At 40.8% G+C, this 21409-nt stretch overlaps 1 protein-coding gene across 2 annotated transcripts in view; it reads left to right on the top strand.

The window, feature by feature from the left end:
- The window catches only part of GGA3 (golgi associated, gamma adaptin ear containing, ARF binding protein 3), a 35786-nt gene that overhangs the window by 2180 nt on the left and 12197 nt on the right, over positions 1–21409 (top strand). The window contains exons 1-9 of one of the 2 annotated variants that reach the window (XM_044453564.1): positions 8500–8536; positions 10436–10520; positions 12222–12297; positions 14869–14967; positions 15999–16122; positions 16799–16902; positions 18246–18326; positions 19735–19872; positions 20144–20225. In XM_044453564.1, the coding sequence (XP_044309499.1) occupies positions 8515–8536; positions 10436–10520; positions 12222–12297; positions 14869–14967; positions 15999–16122; positions 16799–16902; positions 18246–18326; positions 19735–19872; positions 20144–20225 (811 nt within the window). In that variant the 5' untranslated portion in view covers positions 8500–8514. Of the gene's footprint in view, positions 1–8499; positions 8537–10435; positions 10521–12221; positions 12298–14868; positions 14968–15998; positions 16123–16798; positions 16903–18245; positions 18327–19734; positions 19873–20143; positions 20226–21409 lie in introns of those variants that run through there. The other variant, XM_044453565.1, reaches the window with a different exon arrangement.

The raw sequence follows: 21409 nt of genomic DNA, 5'->3' as shown, positions 1-21409 counted from the left end.
TCTTTTGGTTTTACATGTTCATTTCCCCCTTTTTTGGCTATTTCCCCCTAAATGTTGCCCCTGTTGTCCCTAAATGCTTCTAGAGCGAGGAAAAGCACAAAAGAAAGTTATTCCTCAGGTTTTTTTCTGAGTGGAGTTGGGAGTGAGGCCTTGTGTTTTGCCCACTATAAAGAACTCAGCTTCTTCTCCAATATGGATCCAACAGAATCTTATGCACATGAATCAACAGTGCACTCAGACTGAGATGTCAAAGTAGAAATGCAGAGTTACAGTTGTGGTGGACACAGACTGCCTGAGGCCTGTCCCCATTAATCAATGATTCTCTTCTACTGAGGGAAGGTCAGGAAATTCCATATATATTTTCCTTTTCTCCTTTTCTAAATGACTGGTTTCTTGGCTATAAAAAATATCATCCTGATGGTTTCTGTTCTTATATTTTCTAAACTATATTTTGGTATACCAAATCTATGAGATTCTTCACTTGCTGTTTTACATTATAGAATACATTATAAAGGAGATAAGTAAATGTATCACAGATGTAAGAACATGAGAAGAGCCTGCTGGATCATACTAAAGACCTATCTAGTCTGCTCCTGTTTTAGCCAAACAGGAGCAGCCAAACTATAGCCAAAGGGAAGCTCAAGAGAGACCCCAAAACAAGGCATGAAGTCAATAGCTGTTCCTTGCTGTTGTTCTCAAGCAACTGGTCTTCAGATGTGCTGTCTCTGATCCTGGAAATAGTAGCCACCATTAGCAACTACCGATAGCCATTAAGGTAGTTTTGTCAATAATAATAGAGTAATAATAGATGGATCAGATACTGAAAATTATAAAGCTTTCCCAGATGCTGTAAGGAACTGCTTTAGAATGTTCAAAATATTTCAAGTACATAATATCAGTTTTCCTTATAATAATCTTGTAAGGGAAGTTAATGTTGCAGATGGGAGGCTGATGCTGAGACATACTGGCTTGCCTAAGGCCACCTAGCAAGTGCATGGCAGAGGCAAGATTTATATCATGGATTTCCTAGCTCAGCCTCTTAGATACTCAAGTACACTAATCTTTTCATATAGTGGTAACAGATGGTCTTTTAAAAAATTGCCTTTGTTGAAATGATGTCGTGTTGGACAGAGCTAGCATTTATGGATCAGACTCCTCACTTGTGCATGTCCTGAGGTGATGTAGAATATTTCCTTCATATTAGTTTCAGTGGAAGGGAAAATGCAAGGCTCTGCCTGAAAACAAAATGTGAAGATAAATGCCTCCCACATAAATCTCCCCTGCCACTCTTCAGGTTTGATTTGGTTATGTTCAAAATAATGGACCCAGTGCTCAAAATCATGGGGTTTGCCCAGATGCATAGGAATCATGTGTTTAGAGCTCCTTCACATATTCATGATCAACACTTAATGACTGTAGTCTTCAAGCTATGACTTGCACGTGTGAATGAATTATCATTGTTAAAATAGCACAGGCAGCTTGTTCATATTTTTTCTAGAATAATACATTTTAGTGGATTCTGTTCACATGTTCAGCTGAGACATCCAACACTAGAGTAATAAAGTGTTAGGAAAACAGTATTTTACTGATGCTTGTTTGCTACCTTTGGCTCAATTATTTTGGGTGCTTTCAGTTGGCTTTTATGCTATTTAAGTATTTAATTATTTGCAAACTACTTTGGATCTGCATTGTCCACGGCTCTTGCACTGTCAAGCTGACTTCCTCAATAATTTTTTAAAATTGCCCAGCGATTCTTCCTTATAAAGTTCTATCTGTGAATTCGTTACAATTATGCACACTTCACGTTGTTACCAGAAGGCCTAATGCTATCAGCTTAATGATGTGCCTCCTTTAGATTCAGCTTCATTAACACCATGTGTAAACCCTCTGAGCAGAATCCAAATCTGCTTTTGCAGTGTACCTGAGAACATGAAACAGCTCAGCCTGGATCAGACCAGAGGTCCATCTGATCCCAGTATTCTGCTTCTCACAGTGACAAGATAGATGCCTGTGTGAAACCCACAAGAAGGACATGAGGGCAGTGGTCCTCTTACATTGCTGTACTGCCTGTGAACCTGACAGCTGTATGAATGTCATTTTTGCTACTGGCAGCTGTTTTAGGTTTCAGTTGGTTATGTTCAAAATAATGGACCCAGTGCAGCTGTATCTTTTATGAGTTTGTCTGAGTCCCCTTTACAACTGTTCAAATTGGCAGACATCACTGCATCTTGTGATAGCAGATTCCATAATTCAACTTTTAGATAAGTGAAATAGTACTTCCTTTTCTCTGCCCTGTATTTTCCCACTATTTGGCTCCTTGGGATAATTACCAGTTTTCTACTATTATGAAAGAGGGAGAAAAGCACCTCCTTTGCTACATTCTCTATTATACATAATTTTATACTCCTGAAATTAAATTTGGATGTAAGTATTTTGAGAAGCAAAATTTAGATTTTGTTTGGTTTTATAGCATATTTCATTGCATATCAAGTACTATAATATCTTTTCTCTGTCAGGGGCAAGTATTCACTAAATGTCATCCACATTTGAAAGAAGTACATAAATGAAATAGCAGAGAAGAATTTCTGTGTCTAAGATGCTAGAAGTTTAATTGGGAGGTCACATGAAACTAGGTAATATCAATATACTTGGGGAACAATTGTACAGGGATTTTGCTAAGAAACACTCCTGAACAAAGACAAGAATTCTTTAGTAAATTCTGAAAGCTGCTCATGGTTTCCCCAGTCAGAAGTGGGAGGATTTGTCACTGCCATGGGCTTCCAGTTTTCCAGGTGGAATATGTTGTCATCACAGAAAGCCAAACACTGGCTCTGGTCCTGACACTGCAGAGAGATAAGTGATTACCCAGCAATGTCTTTTCTCCCCTGGCCTCTCATTCTGGGAGGTAAATGACGGTCTTTGCATGAGTTGCCATTCCTGCCTTCAGTTAGAAAGCAGTGGCTGAAAATGGAAGACTCAGTTACTCCTACACAGTCAGCTCCTTTTGCTTAGCATTCTCTGCTATTTCTGTACTTGAGCCATCTATGGTGCACCAGGTATTGTCTATAAATGTGTCACCTAATCTGTGAAGCACATTGCCCCAGAGATCATGAAAATACACAAAATGGCAGTGAGTGGGTGCGATATGACAAGTGTATGGAGGATAGGAATATTAAAATATTAGCAAAGATGATTTGGATAGGCAGGGTGACTGAACTTGCATACTGAGTTAGGAGGATCTTGTCACTCAGGGCGTGCCTGTGTACTTCGTGAATGGAAAGTGTACATTACAGGTATTTTCCATATAAGAAATTGCCAATTTCTGTCACTCAGGAGTGGGCAGCTCCATCATAAAGCTGGATCCACCCACTAGTAACTAATTAACTGTTGTAAAGTGCATTTGCTAAGGCACCACATCACAGAGAGATCTGTACATTCTATATATAACGAAGAAGAAGAGGAGATGTAACATGAAAGTTTGGAGTGTCTATTTCTTGCAACATGAAAATGGGTTGTTTTAAAAATAGATGCTTGGTGGCTGTATCAGGCCTATGGGCTTTTACACTCATTATTAACCTCTGGCTGTAATTTGGCACACTTCTTGTTCCACAGGTAGGTGTTATGAAGCGCATCGTTATAGTCCTTCCTTATACAAAGTTTCTGTGTTTGTGTTTGGATGCTTTCTTCAGAAAGCTGTTCTAATGAGCCATCAGTTAGTGCTTCCTGTATTCAAGTAGGATTCTATCTGTTCATCTGTTTTTGTGTGTGTTCAGACCTTATCAACCTGGGTTCAGTATAGAAAATTGTATAATCAAGATTTTTTCTCAAAAAGAGAAGCTGGGTTATTTTACATTTAATACAATCAGAATATATTGAGTGAACAAGGAATATGAACAATTCAGTATGACAACAAAAGCATAATTAATAAGAATTATCATTACAGCTCCCTTTCCCCTCAAACTCATCACTTTCCCTTCCTCTTTCCCAGCTGCCATTCTATCCAGAGGTGAGCAAAAACTCTGGATGAGTTTGGGGCTTCAGCTCTGAGAAGCTCTTTCTGATGCAACCAGTGGCCAGAAACACAGGAAACTGAAGACCAAAATATTTCAAGATCTATATTCTGCCCACACCTGCTTCTCCCCCAGATTTTTTTCCACTGCCCTGGAAACCTTCCATCTTAATTCCTTTTTCATTTTCTCCCAACTGGTCCAAAAGTTTCCAAAATAAGAATCAGTAGCCTTCCTTGAGTTTTATAAGGGTCATTTTCTTTAAGGTAACTATCATTAATATTTCAGTCTGGGGTAAACAAGGGAATATTTTATGTGTAATACAGTGTTCATTTGCTACAAGATGTGGCCTGAATTTCTTCGTGACAAGTGGGAGCTGCACAGTGGCAAAATGTGTTTATTGTAAAGGAGTAGCTTTTAGGTTGCTGATTTGCATCACTCCAAAACTCTTTGGCGTTGTTGGGGAACTGGATATACAAGCTTCTGTTTCTGCGGATAAGAATACTACCACTGCAATTACAGCTGAGTTTGACCTTGGCAGTCTTTTCTAGTTTAAGAGTTCATGTAATAGGAAGGAAGTGAGATCATCTCCAGAACTTGCCCTTCTGTATTTGTACCTATATCCATTTAAGGGCAGTGTGATCTCTCCCCCCCACCCCCACCCCGCATATATAAAATCTTTGGGGTCACACTATTACAGCCTCTAGAATGCAATGTTAGAGCATCTTGTGTAATACGTAGTTTTGTTTCATTATTTCATGGTGTGCAGAACGCAGAGTGTAGGAGTAAATGGTAAATTTTTTCTAAGAGGAGGAATCCCACAGGAATCTCTGTTGGGACTAATGCTTTTATTCATATATTATCTAGAATTAGGAGTTAGCAGTGAATTCGCAAGGTTTGCTGGTAATACCAAATTACTTAGAAGTTAAAACAAAACGGGATTGTGAAGAGCCCCAAAAGGAACTTTCCAAACTGGGAGAATGGGCATCAAAATGGGAAATATGGTTCAGTGGAAGCAAGTGTAAAATGATCCACATGGGGCAACCTCTTTGCTGCAGCTTCATGTATGTGCAGATAGGAGCTGAACTAGCAGTGACTCACCGGAAAAGGTATCTTGGGGTTGTAATCAACAGCTTGATGAAAATGTGGGTCCAATATGCAGCTGCTGTGAAAAAGGCAAACTTCATGTTAGGCATAATTCAAAACAAAATTGAAAATAAAACTGCCAGTATCATACTTCCGTTATACAAAGCTCTGGCATGACCAAACTTATAATACTGAGTTCAGTTCTGGTCACTGCATCTGAAAAAGGACATTGGGAAGTTCCGAGAAGGGCAACTAAAATGATCAGGGGGTTGGAGCAAATTTCCATCTGAGGAAAGGTTACAGCATTATAGTTTAGCTTAGAAAGAAACTGAATAAGGGGAGAATTGATAGAGGCATTCGCAGTGATGTTTAGTGTGGAGAAAGTGAAAGGAAAGACAATTTCTCTTTCTGTCTTAATACCAATACCACCCCTGAAGCTATAGAATTCATTACAAGAAGTAGTGATGACCACCATTTTGAATGATTTTGAAAGGGAACTGGACATATTCATGGAGGATAAGGCTATTAATGGCTACTAGTCCTGGTGGCTACATATTCCCTCCAGTATTAGAGGCAATGTGCCTGTGAAAACCCATTGATGCCGACCATGGACTGAAGGGTGCAGTTGCATTGAAGTCTTGCTAGCAAGTTTCCTGTGAACAGCTGGTTGGCCACTGTGTGAACAGAATGCTGGTCTAGATGGATCCTTTCTATGATCCAGCAGGGCTCTTCCTATATTCTTAATATGGAAACTATTTGTATTACAGAGTGGTAAACCGGCATAAGATCATTTTAAAATGGACAGATCTGTGCAGATTACATGGTTATACCACACATGGCATGGGATTATTACCCCGAGAATATTGTTTTTAAGATTTTTAAAGTTTTCCTTTTAATGTTTAGCCTCTACCTAAAGATTAATGTATGTGTTGGAAAGTTCAAGAGCAGTGACTGAGTAGGGTTTATGGTGTTGAAGGGGTTTCTTGCCTTGCTTCCTTGGCCTTGGTCCTGAAAAGCAAAACAGAATAAATTATGCAAATTTATGCAACTTGTGAACATGCCTTGTGTGAAGAGGTAAGATTTTAATTACCCGGATCCCAAATTTTAACATTTTACATATTCTAATATAATATACAGTACTTTATTTTATTTCCTCCCCCATTCTTTACACAGTACACACCAAGGGTCCCCAACTGTTTGGCATTGGCAGGTACATTTGGAAAACTAAGAAAGCTTAACTCTCATGACACTCTGCCTGCCGTGGGGCTTGCCCATTCTTGGGAATACTGCCATGTTGGTATGGCTAATCACAGACCATTCCTTTCCCCAGAAGACAAACTGGTAAGACTAAAAGCAAAGTCATCTGCCCAAGGACATAGGTACAAGACAGAGTTCCCAAATACAAAACCACTCTTTTAAACCCAAATAAAGATGGTGCTGCAGGAGAGCACTTTGCCAGGCTCCCAGTTTAAAATAAAACTGTAATTTAGAGAAAGAAAGGAAAATGAAAATCAGGAGTAGCTGGAGGGATGGAAGGCTTCGCGGGCACCAAGAACTCCCAGGAATGCTGCAGAACTCCCAGGTATCTACAGTGCTGTAGTAGAGGAAGTGGAGTCTTCACTATATTGCACAGAAAAGAATTTCTCACAGCTGTGGCCCTCTTCATATAAGCATGAGGGACTATGTAGACCTTGTCTGTTCCAGCAATGTTCAGAGTGAGGAGTAGTCAGGAACCAATTACAGTACACAGATGAGTGCCTGAACTGTGAAGAGTTCCTGATTGTACCCTCCTGTAAAATTAAAATGTAACAGTGGACCACGAGGATCTTGGTAAAAGAAAATAGAGCATACCAGAGTTCTGTGACCTTGCATTTACATACATAGCTTTGATTTGGAAGCAGTCTGGTTCCTTCTGCTCCTTGTTCTTAGTAAATTATTTCTTGTTTTTATTTGGTACCTTTGAAATACAGTACAGATACATATAGCTTTATCCCTAAAATGTACAGCATTTTCTTTTCTCACATGTTGCCCTGGTCAGTTTTGCTGTACAAATTAGGTTAGATTGGGTACCTCACTGGCTGATAGTCTAGTGCTATGTATCTGAGAGGATCTGTCTGGAACAGATGAAACATAAACTGCAAATCTATCTTGATGCTTTGCATTTTCTGCAATCTGCCACTTTCAGAACTAGGGAACGTCAAAAAGACAGACCTTGGAATAATAAGTGATTCCTGCAAAATCACAGCTCATTTCTGTGCAGGACATTTAAAGTTTAACTGCATTGAAATACTGCCTTCTCGGATCACTGCTCACAAAATAAACTTATGAGCTAGATGGAGAAACCTTGGGCCTGCCTCCAGCCTGCAGGCTGAAGCTTCTGCACCTCTGATCTACAACATACATCCAGAATCCCCAGCAGCTTACAGGGCTGTCATATCAGACATATGGTCATGTTGCAGAAAATGAGTCAATGCAAAAGGGTTTCCTGAAAGTATAAATGCTGTGAAAACCACTGTACACAGAGAATTCAACCCAAGTATCAAGCATTTAGGATATAACACAGGGCAAGTTCACCCAACACACTAAGCCACCCTTAGAATAAGCCACAGTGAGCTGTTTCATAAACAACCTACAGTGTGCCCAACATGCAGTTGGGCTTGCTGTAGGTTTTCCTCCCCCTCCTTGCCCCTCTGTCCTGCAACTGATATCTGTTGGAGAAATGCCAGCTCACACCAGGACTGAGATAGAAACGGAAGATGTCTTTATTAAAAGCAAGGAAAGATGGGCGTGATCTCGGCCATCTCCACGCCCCCCCCCCCATTCCCAGCACGATTGCAGCCCTCTCCTCATTCGGGGGGGCGGGGGTGGGGGAGATGGCCAGGATCATGGTTGCCACCCAATGCGGAGTTCGTGAGCTGATTCAAAATTTTTATGAAACTTTTGTTCGCGACCCGATTTGTTTGTGAATTGAGGCCTTTGTGAGCCGAGGTACCACTGTACAGAATACAGTTAAGGAGGCAAATACCAGCAATACCATGGAAGTTGTATGAAAAATTACATCACTTAGACAGACCAAGCCTGCACCCTAAATTTCAAGCTGCACCACGACCCTATCACTGCTTCTTCATCCCTAGCAACTATATTCCTTTCCTCATTCAGCCACATGCAAGTTCCTTTTTTTTTTTTTTTTTGGAAATATTCTTTTTGTAGGAAAGTTTACTTAAAAAGGCTTTGTTTGCCTCAAAAAAGCTTTACCTTTTTTTCTTCATCATATCCCGGTGTCTTTTGTGGCAGTACTTGTCTTATCTCCCCCTTCCAGCTCTCATTGTTATCCCTTTTCATTCGCTATCATTTTTTTCACAGCCTCAGGAATACACAATGACACCAAATGCATTTTAATATGCCCCAGAAATATGCACCAATGGCCTCATTATTCTTAAAAAGTAAGCCTTTTGGAGGTATGCAAGTGAGCACTTGTGGTTTATGTGGTTTTAATAAATGGAAGGGGATTATAGCAAAAATTTCCTCTCCATTTACTTCCCAGTTTGCCAAAGTTTCAGATTTTTTCACCCACTGGTTAATATATGCAGATTTCATGGCTCAGAAATGAATCAAGGGGAAGCTTGTGTTATATTTCCCCTCCATTTACTTCCCAGCCATGAAATTTGCATATAGTCCCCAGGCAAAAGTTTGTTAAAAAAATAATCTTCGAGTTGACAGAAGGGACAGAGGAAATGGGAGGACGGCACTGACAGGACTTGCTGTCTCTTTGTCCCAAGATGGCCCATTTACTCCATCCCATTCAGTTGCCTTCTCGGTGTTTTGTTTCTTTGTTTTTTGTTGTTATTGGTTTTTCTGAACTCCAAAATAGTTTAAAAGGCAAACAGGAGACACCATTTTAGGCCCTTTTAACTAGAACAAAAGAAGATTTAGGAACCAAAATTGTGCATTTTTAGAAGAGTAGCCACGTTGGTCTGAAACAGCAAGAAGAGGGGGAAAATGTGGCACCTTTGAGATGCATTGGTTATCTTTAATAGGCAACGGTATGTGAAGGTGCAAATATGCTGAAGAAAACAGGAGGTCACTTAAATCATCACAAACCAAGTATATATTAAATTCCAATGAAATAAATGGAACAAAAACACTTACCTAGGTGTCTTTCTTGGTTACTGATCAATTACACACTGTACCTGGAAATCGTAGGAACTGTGAGAGACTTACTTACCTGCTTTGTCTACTATAGGCTTCTCTAACTTGAAGTTGTTTTAGACTGTGACTCCCAGCATTCACAGCCAGCATGGCCAGTGGTCAGGTCAGGGATGGTGGCAGTTGCAATCCAAAGCGTCTGAGAGGCACCAGTTTGGGGAAGACTGGACTGGTCCATGTGCACTATTCAGCAGAGTAAAATTAACTGTGTATCTGGCAAGTCATTTTGTGAAGTGGTGATTTATTTATTTATTCAACTTATATTCCACTATACTAGTCCAAAGACTCTCTAAGTGGATTACAATATTACATAAAAGCAAATAGCAACATTACATCAAATAACAGCAATAAAAACAAAATGCAATAAAAATACACAGCTGAGGTCAGATATCAATAAGTTAGAATATATGAAAGCTAAAAGCAGTATAAATAACATCCAAGTATAAAATCATTTGTTAAAATATCTGGAGAAGAGGACGGTTTGACCTGGCGCCAAAAAGATCGTAAAGATGGCCCCAGGCAAACTGCTTTCAGAAGACCATTCCATAAATGAGGCACAGCCACTGAGAAAGCCCCTCTTCTATTTGCCATCCTCTTTACCTCCTTAAAGGATGGCTCTCTCAGAAGGGCCTCCTCACCATATCTTAGGAACTGGGTAGGTATATATGGGAGCAGATGGTCTTTCAGGTATCCTGGTCCCAAGCTATTTAGGGCTTTATATGTTAGTGCAAGCACCTTAAATTGGACCCAGAGCTCAACTAGTAGCAATGTAACCAATAATGTACTGGGGTCATATGGGCGTGTGAACTTGCTTGTACCAAACATAGGATGATGAATGGTTGTTCCCTTGCTCTACTTTCTATGGGCCAGCTTTGTAATGTACTCTCCATACTGAGCAATTTTTATGCAATTTGCACAATGTGTGGCATTTGGCTGCTCTGGGGTATATGGAAATCAAGGAGTGTGCATTAAATCCTGGTGACTCCCTAGCATTAGAAGATTTTGTTTCCTGAAGTCTTTTTTGAAGGGGAAAAAGTGGTAGACTGGTAGAATGATCATCACTGCCTGGTCTGGGAGAAACAGGAGATGTTTTGTTCACATCTTGGGTTAATGCGCAGCCTGCTTCTTTTCCTCAGATAAAGCCACCAACCCCCTGAATAGACAAGAGGACTGGGAGTATATAATTGGCTTCTGTGATCAGATCAACAAAGAACTGGAAGGGTAGGTGTCCCAAACCATTCAAGTTTGCCTCAGGTTTATTGAAGAAGTGATTTTTATATAATCATTGTATTTTGATGCTTCAATTAATGTGATAGTTCAAAATACAGGTATTTGATATGTATTACTTGTTTTTTTGATAGCTCTTATGTAGTTTATGCTCTTCTCAAACACAAAAGCACTGCAAAGAAGTTCCGAATATAAAACAACAAATATGACAAGAGCTACATCCAGGGCTAAGATTCAGTAAGGAGTATCTTATGAACTTTATTACAGCTTTCCCTCACCTGGTGCTCTCCAGATGTGTTGCTCCCACCACAGTCCCCTAATGGGCTCTGCTAGCTGGGAGGTGCTGGGTGTTGTAGTTCAACACATCTTGAAGGTACCAAGGGAAGTCTGCCTTATGGGTTGGATCCCAGATGATTGATCTGCCAACAGAAAGATGGCACTGGTGGAACAGGACTTCTCTGTCCTCCCCCCCCCCCACATAAAAGTCATCTTGCGTCCTCCACATCTGTTCCCAGGCATTCCCTTACCCTCCAGAGCAGATTTAGAAGCAAGTAGGAGGCCACATGGAGGAAGAGAGGGTGGAAAAGTCCTGTGCCACCAGCCGAAGAAGGGTTGTGGATTCAACTGCAAATCATTTTCTGATTCTAATTCTGACAGTTTTCAGAATATGAAAGAACATCAGTTAACTTTTTAATGTTTCCATTCTCAAAATGAATGTCATTGCAGTGATTATTTTAAAATGCCCTTTGTATTTTTAATGCTGATTGTATTTAATTCTGCTTGTATTTTATGTGTTGTTGTAAACCACCCAGGGAGCTTTGGCTGTTGGGTGGTATAGAAATTAAATTGAATAAATAAAAAAATAAAAAATCATGCAGGGCTTTTATGTTTCAAAAACAATTTGCAGACTTTACTAACAGTCATGGATCATAACATCTTGTGTAAGGGAGAAGTATTATTTTTCCCATGTTGAGAACGTGAAGGGCCAGAAACCAGCAGTTTGCCATGGATTATGCAGTTTGGATTTTCAGTACCACAAGGAAGGGACTTACCGTTCTCTGCATGATATATTTGAACAGTGCTAACAACTGAACAGTTAATTCTGGTAATGGATTTTGAAGCTATAGAAGTGCCATTTGTTATTTCTTTTTATGGCATCCTTTTATGTACCTCATCTTTATTTTGCAAAACCTAACAGAGAGAGGATTGCTTAGTTGACACTTTAATCACATAATAGGCTGCTTTAGGATAGATGCCCATTGTAACCCCTTTTGACTTTCAGGATTTGTTTGTTTTCAGAGTAATTTTTCAGGTTTTATGTTTGCAGAAAAAACCCCATCACGTGAAAGTACTATGTGTGCATTGGGAGTTGGGAAAGTCAAGCCTTTGCCATTATCCTTTAGTTCCTTTGACCTCAGGACTATTTAAATTTCATATTTTCCCCCTGTTTACAGGGCCTCCTTTTCCCTACTTCATAAGTGTTTTGGGGGCAAAGACAGTGATGTCCTCTCATTCTCTATAACTTATTGTTGTAAGCTGCCCCGAGGCTCTATAACTTATTGTTGTAAGCCGCCCCGAGGCTTCGGCAAATGGGGCGGCATAAAAATGTTTTAATAAATAATAAATAAATATAAAGTGTCACATATATAGGCAGCATTCCCCAAATACATATTTAAATAAATAATTTTATTTCAGTCCACAGATAGCAGTGAGATTGCTGGCACATAAAATCCAGTCCCCACAGGAATGGGAGGCCGTCCAGGCTCTGACGGTAGGTGTTTGCAATCACCTGGTTGCATGATAGGGTGAAGAGTTATTTAGTGAATAGTTTCCACTTTGGGAGGCTGCTGGGCCAGTGGACCACTCTAGTGGCAACATTTGGACTAGGCAGTCTTTTAGTTCCTTCCAGCTCCTTGCAGAACACAGATTGAGAGCAGGTGGATCCACAGTGGCCAAGGGTCTTGAGCTCCTTTTCTAACAAATGGTACTGCAGGGTGTCATTCTTTCCCTGCAAATGAAAGTAGCATTTGGTGATACACTATTTTCTATATCTACACATTTCTATATCAATTAGTCTTGAATGTGACATTCTGATGCTGTCACACTTTGCGGGGAGTAAGCAGCGTTGAATATAGTGGACTTAGGTCTGAATTAACATGCATAGAATCAGGCTGTGCATTCATCTTAACATTTAATTTAAAAATAAGTTTCTCAAGTTCATCATTGTGAAGTAAAGCATGGCAACCTGTGGCATATGCTGAAGGTCAAGGACACACTTTTCTGGGAGAATCTCTGCCTAAAAGAACATCCTATTAATTGCAATGTTTCATGCCCCCTTCGTTCTTACTCTTCTGATTCTTTTCCTTCACTTCACCTTGTGTCTTCCTTTCTCTCTTTCATGTCCTATCATTCTGGTACTTACTAAATATTCCTAAAGCACCAGCAACTTAAAACAGGATAAGTTATGCATTTTGTAACTCAAATCCTTCGGCCACCTAATGAGAAGGAAGGACTCACTGGAGAAGAAACTAATGATGGGAACAATAGATGGCAAAAGAAGAAGGGGACGGCAGAGGACGAGGTGGCTGGATGGAGTCACTGAGGCAGTTGGTGTGAGCTTAAGTGGACTCCGGGGGATGGTGGAGGACAGGCAGGCCTGGAGGAATGTTGTCCATGGGGTCGTGATGGGTCGGGCACGACTTTGCAAATAAGATAACATAACATAATGATATAACGTGTTCAGAGTTTTTTCCTTTAAATGTTGGTAAGTTTCAGAAGAGCAAGGGCTTATAAAAGGGGGGATAAGTGAGCAAGGTGATTGGCTGGTGTGTGAGGAGAAGAGAAATGAATATAGTAGATAGTCAGCCGTTGACAGTCAGAGCTGTGGTCAGCCAGACCGAGGCAGCCTTCTCATTAGAATCCCAGACAGTGCAGTGGAAAGCATTTAAGATTCTGAAGAAGGAAGTATTATACTTGGGGGACATATTAGTGACCAGGGAGAGTCAGAACTTAATATTGTCATGTATTATAAAGGTATGAGAAACAGAAGCTGGCAGAAACCTGAGTGCAAAAGGGAAAGATTGAGCTGAGATAAATAGACTTAAGAATGGTCAAAAACATTCAGAAGAGAAAGGAGAATTTGACAGCGAGGAGTGATTGTTAAGGGAGAGTGAGATCACCTCAGTCAGAAATAATTAGCACGCACTGTTTTATTCACTAAGGAACATCTTGAAACCAATACACTTGTTGTACAAATAAGGTTTTATTTATTGTTAACCCAGAGTCATAAACCATTTGTATACCAGTGTCTCATCCTGAGGACCACATAGTAAAATGAAGGAGCCCTACTGCTTGGGCACAATATTGAGGGAGAGATAGATTAATAAGACTGGAATTAATTTCCTGGTGGCAGTGTTACATACTGAGAGAAAGAGAGGGAAATTTCAGGAAGCTAAAGACACACCATATCCAAACAAATTGTAGGACAGTACTCGTGACACACTTTTGGGGTGGGGGTGCAGAATTTGAGAGGACAGTAGACAGTTCTTGGTGATGTAAAATATCTGTGGGTTGGGGTATATGCATTAAACTGGTCCAGTTATGGAGAAATGGCTCCACACCTTCATTTTGGACGTCACGCAGAATGATAATATCCTTTCTTGCTAATTTGTTTGCAGAATTTTTTCCCAGTGGAATGAGTCTCTCCATACCTTTCCTGTTGTCCAGTATTTCATGGCTTGAGGGACCACATTATTCATTGTGTGTGGCCCTCATGGATAGCATAGCGTGTTGTGCAAACAGTATCACATATTCAAAGGGATAAGAATGGTGGCTGTGCCAGCTGGCTTTGCCTCTTTGGAATGCAAGACATTCATATACTGAGCACCGAGTTTTGCATGGGGGGCTGTGTAATTTGATCCCAAGCATGCAGGGGATCAAATTGCACAGAGGATGGAGAGTCCAGCACTAGGGTGCCTGTGTGCTTTGGGGTCTACACAGGTGGTCTCCCAGGCAGATGTGATGTCCAATGGCAGGGTCCTACTGGCACAATCTTTATTCTTTTTCCCTCCCTGTGTACAGTGCCATCTGCACGGGCACAGCATCTTTGTGAAAATGCCATTGAGCTCTCATGAAATGAAATTAAGATAAATCCACAGGTTTAGAAAATCAGGCAGATACATCTAGACACTCGGAGTGGTTTCTAGGAAGCTTTACCTGACCCACATTAAGCCCTGATGGTTCAGGTTGCATTTGAAAGTTTCCCCTGTAACCCCTGTGCCTTATATGATACAGGTTGGGGATTCATCTTATGCTTGTCTGTTCTTTGTTTGTTTGATTGCAGGTGCTGGAAGCTTGTATGAAGAACTGTGGGCGACGCTTTCATAACGAAGTAGGAAAGTTTCGTTTTTTAAATGAGCTAATTAAAGTTGTGTCTCCCAAGGTTAGTATGAAGGTTGTTTTTCCAGAGATATGTTTGTATGTCTATCTTGCCAAAATTCATAAAACATGATGTGGATCATGCAGATTCTTCTGGTATAAGAGAGAGTATAAATAAAAGTTCCACAGATTTAAAAAGTTCCTGCATGTACCTGGACCATTATTGGAATAGTTGGAGGACAGTGTCTTAACATGTCAGATAGATAAGATTGCTGTATAAAGAGTTATTCCAGGAAGATAAACTGGATCAGATTAATAAGGAATGTTAGGCTGAAAAGCTATGACCTGTATACTCTGACCTGGGAGAAAATCCCATTGAATAAAACAGACTGGTGTGCATGATTGCAGTGCAGTTGCCACAGTAATTACACTCACAGCAAAAGCTTCTGTCTAGTTCAGCCACGCCTTTCAGCATTCACTGTCAAAAGAAGCACAAACTGAAGGCGGACTTCAGCATTGATCATTTCTAAATGTTATGAGAGGGGAAATTTGACGAGTGGTATTCTATTTGTGGAGAAGGCATATTGATATGCTTGAGCATGGTACCAGTTGCTGTCATACTGGTACAACGTGCGAGTGCAAACTGGTCCTGCAAACGTGTCCACTTCTGTAGGATTAAAAGAAAAAAAATGATCCCATTTATGCAAACTTGAATGCGTAGGGGAAAAATCAGTTTGATTCCTTTGCACAAATTTGAAAAGCAAAGAAAATGTGATTACCAACATTAAAATGGCTCAGGAAATAGGTAGAGTTTGGAGGGGGAAGGCTGTCTATAGGGAATAGGAGACTGAGATTTTGTGCCTTGCAACAGGGACATTTGACAATTTGCAGCACTCTGTAGCAATTTGTGATTTGAAAGGGTCAGGGTTATCAAGAGCAGATGGAAGGACTGTGGGAAAGAAACCATGCCACAACACCACACACCCAGTTATCTGTCAGAAGTGTTATGGGTTACTTATCTAATGGTTCAAAGTAGGTTATTTTATCTGAGGGCAGAGAAACCTAAACCTTTGCTCTGCTTGGTTATTCTTGCAGTACCTGGGAGACAGAGTGTCGGAGAAGGTCAAAACCAAAATAATTGAGCTGCTCTACAGCTGGACAGTGGCCTTGCCAGATGAGTCCAAAATCAAAGATGCCTACTACATGTTGAAAAGACAAGGTGGAGAATAGTTTCTTCTACAGCCTTTCATTCTCTTTCCTTGTTAGATGGGACTTGGTAATATTAGGGTATCAGATATAGTAGTTTCCTCTCACCTAGGCAGCGGACTGCTTCAGCCAGGAGGCAGCAGAATCTTAGGTTTCATGTGGAGTGTTCTATATTGTGGCTCTATAGTGCTGGCTGCGCCTTTTCACTACCATTGATTGGCAATCCATTCACTAGCTGCTAATTTCATCTTTGCTACGCAGTCATAATGCGTGTTTTGTGCAGTTAGGACATATGATAACCGGAAGTTTCAGGCAAGTAACAGAATCCAAGCTTGCAGACTCAGGAGATCCCTGGTCTTTTAAGAACTAAAATCTAGACTCTAGAACTAAGCAGAAGCATGTCTGAAGGCATGAACATCCCATACGGAGTTAATCTGCAGAGAGAAAACCCATCATAAAATTTTTGAAGGTGAGCTGGGTGCTACCATTCAGAATCAAGATTTAAAACAACACTTCTTTTTCTGGTACTTCGACAACACACCAGCATCATAAGAATACCTTAAGCTAGTAGCAGACCCTTGTTCAGGATTTAGGTGCCTTAATATGATAGAGCTTGCTACTTTTGTTCAGGCAATTTGTAGTGAACAAGAAAATCCTGAGTGTTCCCCCCCTCACCTTTCTGTTTTCAGGCATTGTTCTCTCTGACCCTGTAATTCCTGTGGAGAGGACCCTGATCCCCTCTCCTCCACCTCGTCCCAAAAACCCTGTGTTTGATGATGAGGAGAAATCCAAGGTAAAGTGAAAGAATGAATATACTAATAAGCAACAGCCATGTTATCTTGTGATGCTTTTAGGGAGATGCTAAGTATAAAACTAGACCCTACATCCTCCCCCCGCCCTTCGTAATGTACAATCTACTTTAAAAGAAAAGGAAAAAAGTAAAGGCCTGACCTCTTGAGTAGTTCTTACTTCACCTATGAAAGTTTTGGAAACTTTCAAAGATGCTTTTGTAGTTTATGCAATGTCTTATTGCCCTTGCCATTTCTTGTTCCAAGGGCAGAGGAAGCTGAGGGTTGTATTTTCTAATTGTAAACTAGAATGCCAGTAAAAGTCCCACAGTTTAGCAAACCACTAGTTTTATTTTCATGTCTCTTTACTCTATGCTGAAAGCAGAACTAAAGTGAGGATTGGGGACCTTGATTTGTGATTGTTTTATATTCTAAAAAAAAATGAAGAGATAAAGGCTTGGAAAACCCTGCATGCTTTTACTGAGGGTGATCCTTGTGGGGAAAGATGGATTAGAGGACTAAGACTTTTGTGAATAATGGTCGGAAAAAATAGCACTTTTCCTAAGTACTGAATTCTTCACTTTTCTTATCTCAATCCTTATCTCCTTATAGCAAACAAATCAGTATTATTTGCAAACGACTCACAGAGAGAGAGACAGACAGACAGACAGAGACAGAGAGAGCGTGATAGGCATACGCCACCAGTGTGAATTCAGAGCTGAATGAAATTTGAGTTAAGGACTCCAATTTGTGGCTTACTCTTTTTAACATGATGCCAATTTCAGCTCTTTCATGCATGGAAATACTGTTGATATGTACTGTTGCTCTCTTGAGAGAATCTGAGTTGCAGGTGGGAATCAAATGGATATCTGAGACCTGAAATTAGTTGTTCAAAGTTCACTTTATATCCTGCTCTCTCTCTCTTTTGATGATGAAACCCGGCCTTAGTGGTAGTGCCTATAAATTAAGACTTCCATATCTTAAACTGGAGGTCCAGCAGGGGTTGTGCCAACCCCAGCACTGACTCTGGGTAGTGGGTAATTATGCATAGTTAGTTTCCACTGTCATAGTACTGACACCACTATCCTACACAAACTTATAGTAAATACATTCCAACAGCATGTCTGCTTCTTGCTTCTGTGTAATGTATTTGCTTGTTTGTTTGTTCATTTGTTTGTCTATATCCTGCCTTGCTACCATAAATGGTGCTTAAGTGATCAGAATGCCCAAAGTCTACATTTGGATGCCTTAAAGACAAAATAAGGTAACAATTCCTCATAGTGCAACTCTGAAAAATCAGGAACAGTTTAACCTAAGCGCTTTAACATACTTTTTTTCCTTTTTGCAGCTTTTAGCTAAATTATTAAAAAGCAAAAATCCAGATGATTTGCAAGAGGCAAACAAGCTGATTAAATCTATGGTGAAAGAGGTGAGATCTAGTACTTACTAATTCATCTATAGATGTGAAGATGGCATGAGGCTTGTTTGTACTTTCAGGCATTTTAGAGCACAGTCTGAGGCCTGCTAGATTCTATCTAGATGGCTGTGGGAAAAGTCACGTTTCCAGCTCTGACCTCAGAAAATGCTTTGAGGTTGAAGCCGAGATTCTGTCATCAGAATGACTCCCTCTACTCTTGCAGCTAGAGTTCTTTCCATGCTGTCTGACTTTGACTTTGAAACCAGCCCTGGGAGGAGGCATTTTGCAAGAAGGGATGAGTGAGTCATGTTGTGCAGAATCCTGATGATGTCTCAGCCTCCTTTCCTGACCAACCAGGGGAGAACATGTAGATGGCTGAAATCAGCTGTCTAGGTGTTTGGAGGGAGCAGAAAGCATCTGGGAATCCTTAGGTCTGTGCTCTCCCCACCCTCCATGTGACTTTGGGCAGTCACATGGATTGTGCCTCCTAGAAATCTTTGGACCGTATCACTGGGCTGCATGATCCCAGAAAGCCTGAGAATTTTTGGTCTCTGTAAGCAAGGCTCTGGTTTCCTTCATCAGCAAAGTTCTTATCTCAGTTTGAAGCTGTGACTAGTAGTGGGTAGTAAGTTAAGACATACCAGTCAGTAAACTATAGCTCCACTCTGTCTGCTAATGCTGGATTTAATCAAGGCTCTTGACTCGGATAACATCTGTTATCTTTGGTTTATCTGCTCATTCTCCTGCTTGCCTTATGAAGAGGCATGTATGCACTGAATGCATTGAAAGCAATGGGCTTAGATCATTCTAACTCTACCTATAATGGGCTTGGGGTGTAAATTGTAAGGAAGAAAGTTCCTTATTTCTCAAGTTGCATCTTGGAACTTGGATCTCAATTCTTTTGGTTCTGAAACCAGAAGTAGATAAAGTGCATTAACAGGCTTGGGGAGAAAAAGCTCTTAAACTATGTCACGTGATCTCTAGAGAGCCAAGTAAGATAGAAACATAGAAACAGAGCAAGTCAGAAGGGGTCTCCTGGGCCATCTAGTCTGACCCCCAGCTCCAGCCAGCTCCACTCATGACATGCCCACCATGTGCATGCCCAGCCTGTCCTTGAACATCCCTCACCAATGAGGTTTCCACCACTTCCCATGGAAACCCAGGATGGAAGGTGACCATCTTGTGCAAACATCCAAAAATTCCTCTGACCTTAGTGGGTACTGCTTTTGTATACTGATCTTTACCTATTTTTCCTAATACATTTCCAAAGGCAAAATAGTGCTTTTCTGATAATAGATTGTACAGTCTGCACACATTGCTGCTAAATATGTAGGTTTCTGCACTTTTCACTAGTCAGGCCTGGTTTGTGATGAAATAAAGAAGAGAAGACTTATTTTACCTTTCTCTTTCAAACTTGCAGGATGAGGCACGGATACAAAAAGTAACAAAGCGCCTGCATACCCTGGAAGAGGTAAACAACAATGTGAAATTGTTGAATGAGATGTTGGTTCACTACAGCAAAGAAGATTCTTCAGATGCTGATAAAGAGCTCATGAAGGTGAGTGTCAGTTTCATCCTTGGGAAATGTTTAGTTCCTGACAACATGTGGCTCTGTTGACTTCCATCATCTAAAGGCAGGGAATTTCACATCCTAGCTTCCTGTGCAAGAGCAGCCACCAGCATCATGCGGGACACACAGGAGGAGATGGTAATCTCTCCACTGGAATAATTTCATGGAGGTTTGTAGATGAGCCAGGCAAGGCATTCCTAAGAAGGCTGCCCTTGTCTGCTTTGGCTTACTGAGTGCTTTCTCTCACATGTTCACCCAGGAGCTTTATGAGAGATGTGAAACGAAGAGGAGGACACTGTTCAAGCTGGCCAGCGAGACGGAGGATAATGACAGCACTTTGGGTAAGCAGGAACCTTTTCTTGACATGGCAGGAGCTGACTGTAGCTGTGTGAGTTGTAACTGATTATGCTCCACCTGCACAGGAAGAATGGCTTTTGATAGCAGAAGTGCAGAGCCCATGTTGTTGTTACATGCCATCAAGTCATCTCCAGCTCATGACACCCCTATGAATGAATGTCCTCCAAAATGTTCTTTTATAGCCCTGCTAGAACGATTAAAGCCAATGGTGTGGATCCAATAGCTTGGATGTAGTAGCTTTGTCACACCACCAGAAAGATACGGCTGGCCAAACTGGGCTTCCATACCCCCTCTTCCCTATTGCATCCTGTCTGTGTGCCTGCTCAGTTTCCTCTGGAGATGCTGGATCCAAGCTCATGTTTGCACGGTCCTCTTGCACTTCCATATTTGCCCTTAATCCAGTAAATATGCAGGGTAAAATGCCATTAAATTTAGTGTATGCTCTTGTGTCTCCATCCCCTTTCAAAACAAGGCCTGTGCTCTTAAATGAGCCAAATTCTTCGCAGAGTGTTCGGCCTAAGGATTCAGTGAACAGTGCGTAGGTAAGACTCATGGCCCTACTCTCGTATCTGTTCATTCCTAGCTAGACTCCATGAACATTTTAAATGTTCATGTTAGCTATCTTGACATTGCTTCCTACCACTGACTTTGTCCCTGTTTCCTGTTGACTTGTATCAGTGTGTGCTGTGCAGAGGCAGGCATACAGTATATGCTGAAGTTATTGCACCATGCAATGGCATACCATTCGGGTAGAATGAAGAAAACAAGACCCTGTTAGGAAGTCTGTGTGATAATGCAGTATGGATGAAGGATTTGTTTGGGACAAAAGGTTGTGTGCATGGACAAATAAATCAAAGGAATTGTTTGTTTTATCGTTTTTATCCTGTTTTTCTTTATAAACCCATTTCTAACCCCCTACAAAATTATTAAAGCATGATTTTACATAGTGGATGATAACAAATCTACACTCATTATATTTCCATTCCAGCTTTCTTCCATCATGGCACTGAAGTTGACATGCACAGGGACCTCAGGCACTCTTCCATCCAGGCATGGCCTGTCCCAAGGCTGCTTAGCTTTGGCAAAGTGGCTGCAGAGCATAAAAACTCAGAAGAAGAAATCTGTAATCTCTGTTGCCCAGCCAGTGTGGTCACTTTTCATTCCACCA

This window comes from Varanus komodoensis, unplaced genomic scaffold (genome assembly GCF_004798865.1).
Source record: "Varanus komodoensis strain SLA01 unplaced genomic scaffold, ASM479886v1 scaffold7_1, whole genome shotgun sequence".
NCBI lineage: Eukaryota > Metazoa > Chordata > Lepidosauria > Squamata > Varanidae > Varanus > Varanus komodoensis.
This window is presented reverse-complemented; position numbering and strand designations above follow the sequence as displayed.